The sequence below is a fragment of the Coloeus monedula genome, assembly GCF_965178545.1.
Source record: "Coloeus monedula genome assembly, chromosome: 3".
NCBI lineage: Eukaryota > Metazoa > Chordata > Aves > Passeriformes > Corvidae > Coloeus > Coloeus monedula.
The window spans coordinates 31,422,258-31,435,875 of NC_138783.1; the positions used below are offsets into that span (position 1 = coordinate 31,422,258).

At 45.8% G+C, this 13,618-nt stretch overlaps 1 protein-coding gene across 1 annotated transcript; it reads right to left on the bottom strand.

Annotated features, from left to right (window-relative positions):
- Positions 1 to 273: 273 nt before the first annotated feature.
- On the bottom strand, positions 274 to 13,005 carry CLNS1A (chloride nucleotide-sensitive channel 1A; the record flags this gene model as incomplete). Its single annotated transcript, XM_082277435.1, has 7 exons — positions 274 to 751; positions 3,284 to 3,360; positions 6,244 to 6,417; positions 6,853 to 6,963; positions 7,696 to 7,800; positions 10,065 to 10,201; positions 12,857 to 13,005. The coding sequence occupies 6 exons, from the start codon at positions 13,003 to 13,005 to the stop codon at positions 3,293 to 3,295; spliced, it is 744 nt and encodes a 247-aa protein (XP_082133561.1). The 3' UTR covers positions 274 to 751; positions 3,284 to 3,292.
- Positions 13,006 to 13,618: the final 613 nt, after the last annotated feature.

The following is a 13,618-nucleotide window of genomic DNA, read 5'->3' on the forward strand; positions in this document are numbered from 1 at the left end:
TAACATTTAATACATAGACACAGAACAGTTCTCTCTGTCTGGACCTTACAGACTTTATTCCATCTCCTCTACCACCCTAGCTCAGCTCTCAGAAAAATAAAAGGGATAGCACTGAAATGATAAAGCCAGTTACTTGAGGAGCTTTTAATTTAGCTTTTCTTTTAATCATTGGCCAATCCTATTTCCTTTTAGTCATAACATTTCTGTTTCCATTCTACTCCCCAGAGTCAATGACAGGTAAAAAAATATGGAAAATTCTAGGACAATCTAAAATTCTGTTGTACTTAGTTTTATTTCTGAAGTGCTAGAATTCCTACAAAGGCTTCTTTAAAAGGCCAGAGAGGTTGCTCAGAGAGACTGTGGCTGCCTCATCCCTGGAAGTGTTCACAGCCAGGTTGGGATGGGGTCCTGAGCAACCTGATCTACTGAATGGCATCCTTGCCCATGGCAGGTGGGATTGGAAGAAGATGATCTTTAAGGTCTCTTCCAACCCAAATCAATCTGTGATTCTATGAAATGACTCCTGATTAGCCCCATTCAAGTGTTAAATGCAAGAGGTTTTATTGTTTTTATTTTGTTTTTTTAAATAACCCCATAGTGGTCACGAATGTCAAACCCTGTTTTAAACGTCTCTAGAAGCATTTTTAGACCTAGATGTCTAAACATAGGTCATGAAAAGAAAGGTTAACTCCCGATAGTCACTGCAATGCCTTCGGTTTTACAGCTTATCTGGAAGTGCCGCAACAGGAATCTGAAAAACACAAGACACCCAAGTTTACATAACTGGCATTAAAAGGTTGTTAATCTTCACAGAGTAGTAGCTATCTGTTGTTTGCACTTTACTACAAGCCCATGAATTTTCAGAAGGGCTGAGCATCTTTGCCTTTGGCAGGAGCTCTAGCTCGGGTCAGCTAAGGACAGCATGTGCCTACAGCAGGCACCAGGGTGCCCTGACAGACCCCGCTGCACCCACATGCGGACACACCAGTTGCTTCAGAACAATTGCTGCAGCCTCGTGATGGCACAGACAAAACACCACTTACTGCAGGAACAGTGGAAATGTCCTGCACCAACTATGAGCAAGTATTTCAGGAGCTTCAGCCGGAGACTGCCACATCTCATTTGGGTGGCATGCAACACGAGCATCACACAAGGGCATTGTTTTGGAGGCAGGGCAGCACGCTGCTCTCTAAGGGATCACCAACAAGATGTTCCTGTAGATGATTTTGCAGTTCAGGAGGTTAAAAGGGCCAAGCTGCTCCATGGAATACCCACAAGACCACAGCATGCTCCCTTCTCTGCCCCTACTTACAGAGTATAGAGCCAAGCCACCCTCTGAGTAGGGTGATTAGTACAGACCTCCCAGAGCTGTCCTTGTCACTTTCTACCTTCAGTTCCTTATTGCTGCCTTAGGGCCTAGATTCCTGAACTTCCCTAAATTACATCCACACACTCAGGCTGGCGGTTACTCTAAAAAAGGCCATCCCACACTGCTACCTGGAGTGATGTCACTGCAGCACCTGACACTGCAGGTGCAGGTCACTTGATCTGCTCTGACAGGGATCAGCCCCTCAGCTCTGGTCAGCACAAGCAGAAGCACAGGAGGAAATCCTCTCCGGTCACCTCTCACAGCATTCATCTCCCACAGCCACATGCCATACCATGGAAGGCACAGAGTTAAGTAGCAGGAAAAATTCCACTGACCAAAACTACTTCTTACTGAGTGTATTTTGTGCTTTGCTAGAAGAACAGTCTACAACACTTCCACCAGCACTTTCAGGCTTCTTAGAGATCTGCTATCAGCTACAAACTGTCCTTAATCCAGATCAAGTTTAACCAGGATAATAAATAAAGCAGTCAAATTTGAATTTTTCAAAAGCATTATTTTTCTTTTTAATAAACCATGGACCAAAGTAGTCTTGGAGATGGAGTTATCAGAGCCTAAATTTCCATTCACTCACTAGGAAGCACCTGATCTACAGCTAAAGACTTTTCTTAAATTTTTAAGCCTGTCCTTTACCAAACTGGAGGACCATCCAATGGCAGAACAACCAGTATCCAGATTTTTTTTTTTTTAAGAACTCCTCTCTGCTCTGCAAAGTCCTTCCCAGGGTAAAAATGCGACTGCAGAAGTTTGAGCTCTTACACCAGACAATAAATACCGATACAGGAGCAGTGGCAGTGGTGGAGGTCAGTAAGAGAACACAAGGATACTCTGAGACTTTCAGAACTGCAGCAGCGAAGAAAAATAAGCAACAGAGGAGGAATGCAGCTGTGCAGCACGCCCCACAACAGCCCTCCTCAGGGACTGCAGGCTCTTTCCTAGTGACACTGTAATCCCTACTCAACTACTTCCCACTTTTCTTTCAGTGTGTCACACTCCTTTTTGTGTCCCTTTCCTCCTTCCTCCCCTGAGCTTTTGGCTGTCTGCTCCACAGCTGCTCTCTCTGGCATTTCAAGTGGGATAGTCGGACACTTGCTTTAAGGTAAGAGCTATCAGTCTCCCTTCTGAGACAGGCAGAAGAACTGGGACAACACAGCACCACTTGAGCAGCACGTACAGACTGAGCACTAGTGAGCATTGCTGAAGCAAGGGTGGGATCACAACCCCACTGTGCTGGTGCAGCTCTACAGACAGTCCCAGAAAAAGCTGCTCTTCCTCTCTCCCCAGCACCAGCAAGGAAACACTGGCACAGCTTGTAACACTACTAAGAGGAGAAAAGCAGCACAAGTGATGGAAGGCTCTAAGCTGTGCACTCCTGACAGCAATCCCATCCAGACAGCTCAGTAACTTTACCAGGAACTGTTCCTGCTCTGCTTATAGTGAAGGAAGAGATAGACTTGCAGTGCTGTGAAGTGTCCTGCCCCCTTGAACAGCCTGGGAAATCCTGCACACTAAGGGCAAAAGAACAGACACTGAAGACAGTAACTTCCCAGGGATGGCTCCAGTGTTCATATATCAACATCTACATCAACATGCCTTTGAGATCAGACAATTCTTAATCAACTAGAAGGCTGACCTGTCTTCCAGACAGGCACATCCATGCAGGTTGCCTCTGCAGGGTAATGGTTTATGCCAACAGGCATTTTGGCCCAGATCATTAAACATCTTTCTACATTTGTAGTAACTACAGCTCCCTTTTCCTTCTTCTATATCACCACCATCCCAGTGTTGTGAGACTCTTCCTGTAGGATCACGTACATTACACAAATTACAGAGAGGGAAGGCTCTGCAGAACTGAAAAGCATAGATGTGAGAAGTCAGAAGAACTTAAAGCCGCACCTGTCCTCCTCAGTGATCGACTTCAGCGTCTTCAAACTGCCCGGCAACTACTGGCGCTATGTCCACCTCCATGCCATCTGAAAAAAAGAGCCAGTGCTCCGTAAACAAGAGATGAGGGATGACGTTTCCACGAGAAAGAGAGCGGGTGCCCTCTGCTGACAACAGGTGGCCAGGACAGAAAACCCCTTCACTGAACTTCTGAAAGCAGCTTAAGGAAACACTGATGAGCTCACAAGATAGTGGGGTTTGCTCCAGCTCATCAGTCAGTCACTTAAAGATGTCACCACTTCCTACAACCTCATCTCACCCTGTCTTATTAAAAGACTTAAACACCGGATTTTAACTATTTCATGTTTTAAATGAAGTTTGGGTGTAACAGATGGCACGATTCCTTTGAATAACTTTATTCTAGCAGAAAGAGGCTGCATCCTGTTCTTAAACAATCATTGAAAAGAAAGAGCAACTGCCCTATGCCACAATGTCAAAAAATAATGTAACTCTGAAACTGAGCAGCCCTGGAGACACTCATAATCGCAGCAAATCCAGCAGCAGTACTATAGCAAATAAGATTAGGAAAGTAAACAAAACTGATGAAGATGACTCTGAGGCACATGACATACTTGCTGTTAAATTTACATTCATTTCTGGAATTTTGGCATTCAGAAACCTGACTAAATTTTCAAACAAAGGGCACTGCTGAAACAGGAGCATATCATGTATGGCTGTCTTTACATTACATAAATTTATTCAAAACTGCAGAACAAAGAGAACCTTAACTGACAAAACAAGTAAGATTAAAAGCCCCTCCCTGTGGATGAGAACAAATTCATTATTATTCTGTAGAAATCCACAACTGCTGCATCATTTTCCATCTTTCAAAAATATGAGGGCATATAAAAAGCACTGCAATTTATATATAAAAGAAGCAATGCTACTAAACTACTTCCCTGTTTTTCTCCAAGATAATATATTGCTCTAGGGAAAACAGCACACAGAAAAGACAAGAGTCTGAGATATCAGGTGTTTTTCAGCCAACAAAAAAGAAATTTTGCTCCTTAAATACACAGATTTAACAATCAATAGAATTAAGAGACAGCATTCTTCAGGAAAATAGATCTTTTTAAATAAATCTATTTCAGTGTGTTTGAATGATTCAGAATTCACCCTGAACTCTGTTAAGAGAATTGTTAACCTGTAATTTAGGGTATTAGGAAAAAAAACTAAAACCAAAACCCAAATAAAAAATACAACTTGTTTAGAGTAGAAACTGCTTCCTAATCCCAGTGTAGACTGATAACTTTAGGGGTTTTTTTCCTAATCAACTTCACTTTACCACTCTTACAGGAAATCATACCAGGAAGAATCAAGTGTTCTTAACACTGAAGTGCTCACTCTTTAACAGAGCAGCCCTCAATCCACAGCAGGCAACATGCTGCCCACAGGGCCACAGGCCTGTGGGTGATCCCTCACCTTTTGCAGAAGGTATCACCCACAGCACTGCACTTGCTCAGTCCTGGTGTTTACGGATCAGCCGGATGGGGGAAGCACCACTTTCATATCATAGAACCATAGAATAGCTTGGGTTGGAAGGGACCTTGCAGCCATGGGCAGGGACACCTCCCACTAAAGCAGACTGCTCAAAGCCCCATCCAGCCTGGTCTTGAACACTTTCAGGGATGGGGCATCCACAGCTTCTCTGGGCAAGTGGCTCACCAGCCCCATGGTAAAAAAAATCTCTCCTTCTATTGTCTGAATCGCCCCTCCTTTTATTTGAAGCCATTCCCCCTTGTCCTACTGATGCCTTTTCCTGGTCTTAAAATCAAGAGTCAAACACAGTTAGAAGGGAAAAAGGGATTTTACCTTGGTATTTATTTTAAGGATCCTTAGGTGCACATGTCCAGGTCAAATGCACCCAAATGCACACTGCAATGCACACCCCCCAAAAAACTGGGTATAACATTTTAGGTCTTACTAATTAGCATATCTATCAAAGATTCCCCAATGAGAGGCTCAAATGAGCCCCCCCTCCCCAAGGAGCCTTCCCCTGGATGGTTCTATCTTAGTTTACAAATGTGTTCTGGAGAGGACCTTGGGGTCTGGGGCACACTGATCCCTGTTTATGAAGCTTCTAAAATGTTTATAGTCTCCTAGCTTGACAAACAAGTCTAAGAATGTAGGCTAAAAAACACTAAGAATACAGAAGTTGTAAAAAAGTATAGAAGGGGTATAAAAGAAAAGGCAAAAAATCATCATGGCACCACTACAGCAACAAGCCTTACAAAAAAGTCTGTCCCCATTGCGCACCCCATCCTTAAGTCCTGAAAGGCCTCAGTAGGGTCTCCCCAGAGCCTTCTCTTTTCCAGGCTGAACCACCCCAATTCTCTCAGCCTGTTTCCATAGCAGAGGTGCTCCAGCCTCCTGATCATCCTCATGACCTCCTCTGGGCTCACTCCAGTAGGTCCATATCCTATTATGCTGAGGACCCCAGAGCTGGATGCAGCACTCCAGGTGGGGGCTCACCAGAGTGGACAAGAGGGGCAGATTCCCCTCCCTCGCCCTGCTGGCCACCCTGCTTTGGATACAGCCTAGGACATGACTGGTGTTCTGGGCTGCGAGTGCACATTGCCAGGTTATGTCCAACTTTTCACCCACTGGCACCCCCAAGTCCTTTTTGGCAAGACTGCTCTTAATCCCCTCATCTCCCACCTTCTGTTGAGACTGGGAGTTGCCCAAACCCTGGGGCAGCACCTTGCACTTGGCCTTATTGAACCTCATGAGGTTCCCACAGACCCACTCCTCAGGTTTGTCCAGGACCCTCTGGATGGCATCCCATCCTTCAGGAATGTCAACTGCACTCCTCAGCTTGGTGTTGTCTGCAAACTTGCTGAGGGTGCACTTGATCCCACTGGCTGTGTCATTGATGAAGACATATTCTTCAGTAAAACAAAAGCATGCCTTACCTTCAAACTCCCTTATGGAGTCCTCTGTTCTCACTCCAGCCATGTTGTACTGGGTGCTGACAGACTGGGCTAACATGCCTTCTAACCTCTCCAGCGTGGCCTGGCCTTCTGCAGTTAAATGTGACAATCCCTCTTCATATGTGTAAAAGCTCGGGATGTCACCTTGTTCTAGCTCTGCAAAAACAAGTTTGTGTTTATCAGACCTAAGTTTAGGAGCCAGAAACATGCAGAGGTTGAGGAACAGGGGAGCAGCTGGGCAAGTTATGCTCAGATGAACTGACTCAGATTAAAAAGCTGCTTACATCAGGTACAGAATACACACAGTGCTGTAAACTGACCACACAGCAGCACGGGCACTGAACCTGCACTAGCACAGCCACTGGGAACAAGAAAGGCTGCTCTTTGTGTCTGCTTTGGAGAGCCAGAACAATGCTTTTGCTGAATTCCTGTGATTTGTGACAGCTAAACTACAGGTTTTCTGCAGATTTATGCATTTCTATACAGTGCCTGTGACAAAAGGGACGTTTAGGCAAGATGAAGAAACAATTATGACAGATACCAGGTATCCAAGTGCTGGCAGGTATTTCAAAAGAAGCAACTGTTACCAACCGCGGGCCTCAACATCGTACTCGTCCCCTTCATAATCGTTGTCTGAGTCCTCATCGTCCGGGTCTGGGTGCAGGGCCTGGCACTCACACATCGCTGAGAACATGGCTTCCACTGCAGGAACACAAGTGAACACAAACCTCCACCAACACCCCAAAGCAACAGGCAAGAAACCCTGCTCCAAGTGATCAAAGGGATTCAGAATACTCCTTTAGCAGAACCACAACTGAATTCGTATTTGAAAACATCATCCAACAAGCCAGAAGCCACGTAAGAAACAAATCAGGTTTCAGAGATCCAGCCTGGTGCTTTAGCCTCTTAACAGCACTTTTGCATTATTTCATTGATGATAAAGTTTTATCAATGGACAATTCTGTCTGTGGTTACCCACTGCAGGAATCCTTGCAGCATCTCATCTATCAGATTCCTAAAAGTTGAATCCAACTGTAAGCCCCACACTGGACAAGATATGACAGCTTTCCAGTGGTAGTGTCAGGACATTAGCATGTTTCTTATGAAATTGTCACTGACTCAAATATCACTGAACTTGTAATCAAAAAGTCATTTCCCATACATGCTCTCTTCAAATGTGTCTAAGTGAGATTACCCATGTTGTGTATTTATACTCCACAGTTTCTATTTTAAAGCATTAGAATTTTTACTTGAGAAGCAGATGCTAGAAATAGTCCCATCTTCAAGCCAGATAAAACTGTTCGTTCCAGCACACAGGAATCAAGTCATTAGAGAATGACACTGAAGGATCCTGGTATTTACATCTCTACACCCCAGTGTCTTCCACACATAGCCAGGACTTGAAAGTAAAACACAGTTCCCCTCCTCACTTACAGGCTGATTTGTCACTAGGTACGAATCTGAATTCCGCAATCGGTTCAACGTCATCATCGCTGTCGTCCTCCTCCCCTTCAGTCATGGGAGCCTCTTTTGTCTCCTCTTTAGGAAATTGAAAGATTTAGAAGAAACATGTTGTCAAAAAAAAAAAAAAAAAAAGCCATTTGTTTATTTTTTCAGGAACACACACATAATCAAGTCAGAAACAACCTGAGAGAGGCACAAAACCTCCACTCCGTTCTCCCAAAAAAACCCATGAGACTCCTAGACCTACATGGATATATGAGGCCCTCTCACAGCACGTCAAAAACACTTGCAACACACAGGCAAGCTTCTCTGTTTATAACTTTAGGACTTAAGATTTCTGTACTGGTCACACAATGTATTAATGTATTTCAGGAAAATTGCCTGATTCTTATTAAAAACAACTGTGCTCAAACCCCCCAATTCACAATTGTTACCATTTTTAAAATCACATGGGGTTTTTTTATGGATCCTTAACAGTACTGTCATGAAATCAGCTAGGTTCCAGTGGGGCCCCTCACAGGGGACTCTGACATGTGCGGAGGATGCCTGTTCCATTTCCAAGATTCCTAGTCAGCCAGCAAGATGTGAGAAGTACAAAGCGCACCCAGAGCCAGTGACAACTGCGGTGCTTCCTCACTTCTGCAGGCCATGTACATGAATAAATGAGCATCACTGTGGCGTTTTCCTTTCTATGAATAAAAACCCCACAAAAATGGCTGCAGTTCATCACTTCGGGGCTGGGGACACTGCACTGACAGCCTCAAAAGTGCACAATAATTTTCTACAGGAGAAGAGGCTGTTCCACTGAGAGTGGTTTTTATCCCATACGAAACTGGCACCACCAAGAATACAAAGACACCAAGAAGCTGCCAGCCAGCTGCCCCAAAAATGAAGTGTGCAAGGAAGCTACCCAGTCCTTTTTCAACTGACACCCACAGGCACAGCTTGTTACTGCTGAGTCCAGCTCTTTGTTTTCAATGCAGTCAACCTCCGAGTGCCTTTTTCTAAAAGAAAAGGGGTGAGGACAAGGCGCAAACACGCAGAGAGCACAGGCAAAACTTTCAGAGGAAGAACAAAATGTACCCTGCACAACGGAGAATGAAGACTCCTGCAGCCAACTAAGTGGAAAGGTTTAACACTATTCAGCAGTTAAAATTGCAGGCTAGGGCTAGACTTGGAAAAGTAAAAGCTACTTGCTGTGGAAGATTTACTGTAGGCAGAGTACTAAAAATACTAAAAAACACTAAAAAAATACACAAAAAAATACCCACAAAAATCAGTCTATTAAGGATTTCTAGAAAAGGGCTTCACAGGATATCTGTATTGTCAAATTTTTAATTCAAATGCAATTAAAAGCTAGAAACAGTGTCTTTCTTCAGACGAGGCTCTGTTTACTTCAAAATAACCACAGTGAAAGGAAAATGAGGAAGAAGAACCATGAGGTGTATGCAAATGTCCTCTTATTTGTAGTGATAGACTGTCAGAGAACATTAGCAACATAAGAGAAGGAAATAATGAAGAACATTAATAGCTTAAAAGCGTCCCCACCTCCTCAGAGTCCTGTCACTACTTTCTGGATACATTAAAAAAAAACCCAAAATACCAGATTTTAGCCTTTAGCTATGATGACCAGCAGGCACAAAGGGGAAAAGGAGACCTGCTGAAGACCTCACACTTTTTAATCTTCAATTGAGATGGCAGTTTTTGATGCACTTAACAGGTCTGCCAGAAGAAAAACATAAATATATATATAAAATACACAGTATATATATAAAAAAATACAGTCTTCATACAAACAATGAAACAGAAAGCTTGCTTTCTCTATATCAAAGCAAGAATGGTCAAAAGGGGGGTTTTGTGGGCAATCTACAAAGATCCATTTAAGCCTGGTAACATGACCTATTGCCTTTTCTTGTTTGTTTTTAACCAAGCTGTGGGAGAAAATGAATGAAAAGTTTCTAGGCTGTGAAACAGCAGGAATTCATCAAGCCTGGAGAGGACAGCAACATTAACATAAATTCAATAAAGAAAAAACCATACTCAAGATGGAATCACAGGGAGACTGGCAGAGGAACTAAATTGTTTAAAACAGTGTAAGAGGGCAGAGAACTGATTCTCAGCAGCTTCAGTGTACACAGCCACAAGCTGAGAGCACAACTGTAAAGAAGTGACTCTAAATACATGCAAAGCTGTGCTTCTAAAATAACCATCCTTCAGGAGAATAAAAAAGAAAACACAAGCAATTACTTAAATTACTTAAAATCAACATTTCCTCCTTCTGAGGAGGAAAGCCTGTCACTTGGGGCTGCGTGGGAGCAGGAGCAACACTCCAGGCATACCTTCGAACTTGGCGTTCACCATGACGTACAAGTGCTCCCTCGGGTAGGCGCTCAGGTCCCTGGAGACGGCATGTAAACTAATGGTGGGATAATCCAAGGAGAAGCCCACTCCAGAGTTTTCCAGCCAAGACAGGCGACTAACAAGGGAGGAAAAAAGGACGACACAAGTTAGAAACTAACAGAGGAATGCACAGTACCTGACTCGAGTGTGCAGAAAACTAAGCCCAAAAAAGGACTTGTAGACAAGGCACTTAGCCCACTCTCCAGGCATATGGTCCTGGACCTGCCTGAACAGATCTTTACAACAGCATTAACTGATGGCTGAGGGAAAAGACACCTTTGCTTAGATGATGTGAAGCTAAGAACCCTAAACACATCACAGCTTTATCACATTTGCACTAAATGCTGAATTTCCTTCCCTACCTCTTCATTTTCTCCTCCCTGTAGATATCTATCATACCAAAGGTAACTACAGAGGTTCCAGAGTGTGATTTATAATTCAAACTATTAAATGTGGTTTTTCAAGACAGAACACTGAAAGGCAAGTCAGTATCATAATTCCTAGAAGATTATAGATCTGATGTGGGTATAGCCTGTTATGTGGATAAACAGCCAGTTCTGTGATCAGCAGAGGCAGGTTATGGGTATTCCTCCACTCAGAACTTATGTGCTATAGCCTCTGCTTCTCCCACTTTCACTCTCATCCCTAACCACAGCAAGAGACAGAACAGATTGTCACCACCAGGCCACTGCTTCCTTTGTATCAGAACAGCCAACATCTTTCTGGCCACTGAGAAATCAAACTCGAACGAGATTTGGGTGCCTGTGATCAGCGATGTCACACAGTGAACAGAAATACTGAGGGCCAGAAAGCAAGACCTCCACCATGTGCAAAACTCAGCATTCACAAGCTTTTGTGGTGGGACAAAACCAATGGAAAGGTCACAGAAGACTCCTTGCCTCGGAAAACCTGGCTGAGAGCAAGAGCTAGTGCAGTGGGAGCAAGGAATTTATCTGCTAGCCTCGACTGGCCAGTCCTCAATGTTTACCGCTGCTGGTGGAGAGTCAGTACATGGATCAAGGGCCACACTGTGCTCCTGGGCACCCTGTTCTCCCATGGCACTCCTGCAAACACTGGTGTTTTCTGTTCACTTCCAGCAAATGACTCTGGTGAAAGCTCTGTGATGCACTTGAAACATGTGGAGGGGAAGCTGGCAGCCCTGTAGGTGCCTCACACAAAAGTCTACTGAGAGCAACTTACAAAGAAGCTCAACATTACATGTCCTCAGAGCAGATACCCCACAAACAGAAGTCCTGGTAACTGCAACCAAAATAAAATCAAACAGTAAACAAAATTCCAGAGAGATTCCTCTCCAACACATCACTAACAAGCTCAGGTGGGGCAAAAGCTCCTCCGTCAATATTGGCCATTTCATAAAAGTTTCCTAGTCTGAGGTTTTTAAAAGACAATTCACTCCTCAGTGCACATTTTAAATTACATTTTTGTTCCAACAATGCTCTTCATCTGCAGAATATATTATGAGTACTTTTCCATGGTTAAAGAAAATCACATTGTTTTAATTATCAAGCTGTCTCCCTGAGCTATACAATGCAGGGAGGATTGAAAGGAGACCACAAAGAGCTCAGAAAACATCTTCCAGAATAACCAGACTGATTTCTGCCTAGTAAGAACATACAGTCTCCATGTGATTAATGCAACATGAAACACGTCACAGAACCACAGTAGTTATTAACAGCAGAAACCCAACAGCCCCGCCTACTGTGCTGTCACAAGGGGAGAGCTGATGTGGTTTTGATGATGAAATGGTTTGGGTTGGAAAAGGCCTTAAAGACCATCCAGTTCCAATCCCTTACCTTGGGCAGGGACACCTTCCACTACTTCCACTACACCAGGATGCCCAAAGCCCCATCCAACTTGGCCTTGAACACTTCCAGGGAAGGGACATCCACAGCTTCTCTGGGCAACTGGTGCTAGTGTCTCACCCCACTTACAGTAAAGAATTTCTTCCTAGTATCTAATCTAATGCTCTTTTACAGTTTGAAGCCATTCCCCCTTGTCCTATCACCACAGTTCCTGTCAAAGACCCCCTCCCTCTCTGGTTTCCCTGCATGCCCCTTCTGATACTGGAAGGTTGCCATAAGGTCTCCACACAACCTTCTCTTCTCCAGGCTGAACAATCCCAACTTCCTCACCCTGTCTTCATAGCAGAGGTGCTCCAGTCCCCTTATCAACTTTGTCGTGTCTGCTGGACTTGCTCCAGGAGTTCCAGGTCCTTCTTATGCTGGGGACCCCAGAGCTGGATGCAGCACTCCAGGCGGGGTCTCACAAAAGGAGGGGGCAGGATCCCCTCCCATGCCCAGCTAGCCACGCTGCTTTTGCTGTGGCCCAGGATACAACTGGCTTTCTGGGCTGCAAGTGCACATTTCTCCACCACGCTGAGTTTTATAGAATGGTTTGGGTGGGAAGGAACCTTACAGCTATCTCGTTCCGGGCCCCTGCCGTGGGCAGGGACACCTCCCACTAGACCAGGTTGCTCCAAGTCCCATCCACCGTGGTCCTGAATGCCCCAGCCAGCCGGGTCCGTGGCCGTGCTGCTCCCTCTTGCCCGCTTTAAAACGAGCGGGAGCAGCGGAACGCCCCCCGCAGAGCCTCACGGCCCCTGAGGACCTCCCGCACGCCACGGCCCCTTCATCCGAACCCTCCATCCCGGGCCCCTCAGGGCCGTCCCGGGCAGCCCCCGAGGGGTGCCAGCCCCGCGTGTGCCCCGCACCTCTCGGCGATGTAGAGGGTGCCGGAGCCCAGGCTGCGCCCCGCCAGCAGCGCCTCCGTGTCCGGCTGCTGGTGCCGGACGCCGTCGGCCGGCGGCGGGAAGCGCTTGAGGAAGCTCATGGCGCCGCCGCCGCCTCCCTGCTCCACCATCGCGGCCGCCGGAAGCGGAACGCGCCGCTCTGTGATGCAATTCCGCCCCGGACGCGGTGTCAGCGCCGCCATCCCGTTCCGCGGGGCCGGGGCGCTGCCGTCTGGGTGCCACGAGTGCTGCGGGCGGGGTCGGAGTTAACTCGTCTTTGTGTGGAAGAGAGGAGCAAAGGGGAGCGCTGAGCTGATCGCTGAGGGCTGGAGCACCTCTGCTGTGGGGACAGGCTGCGAGCTGTTCTCCGAAGAGAAGGGTCCGGGGAGACCCTACAGCCCCTTCCAGTACCTAAAGGGGGATACAGAAGAGCTGGACAGGGACTTTGGACAAGGACATGAAGGGATAGGATAAGGGGAAAAGGCTTCAAACTGACAGAGCAAGGTGAGATTAGATATTGGGAAGGAATTCTTCCCTGTGAGGGTGGTGAGGCACTGGCGAAGGCTGCCAAGAGAAGCTGTGGATGCCTCATCCTTGCAAGTGTTCAAGGCCAGGTTGGATGGGGCTTTGAGCACCCTGGTGTAGTAGAAGGTGTCCCTGCCCATGGCAAGGGGTTTGGAACTAGATGGTTGGAACAGGTCTTTAATGTCCCTTCCGACCCAAACCATTCTGTTTCTATAATTG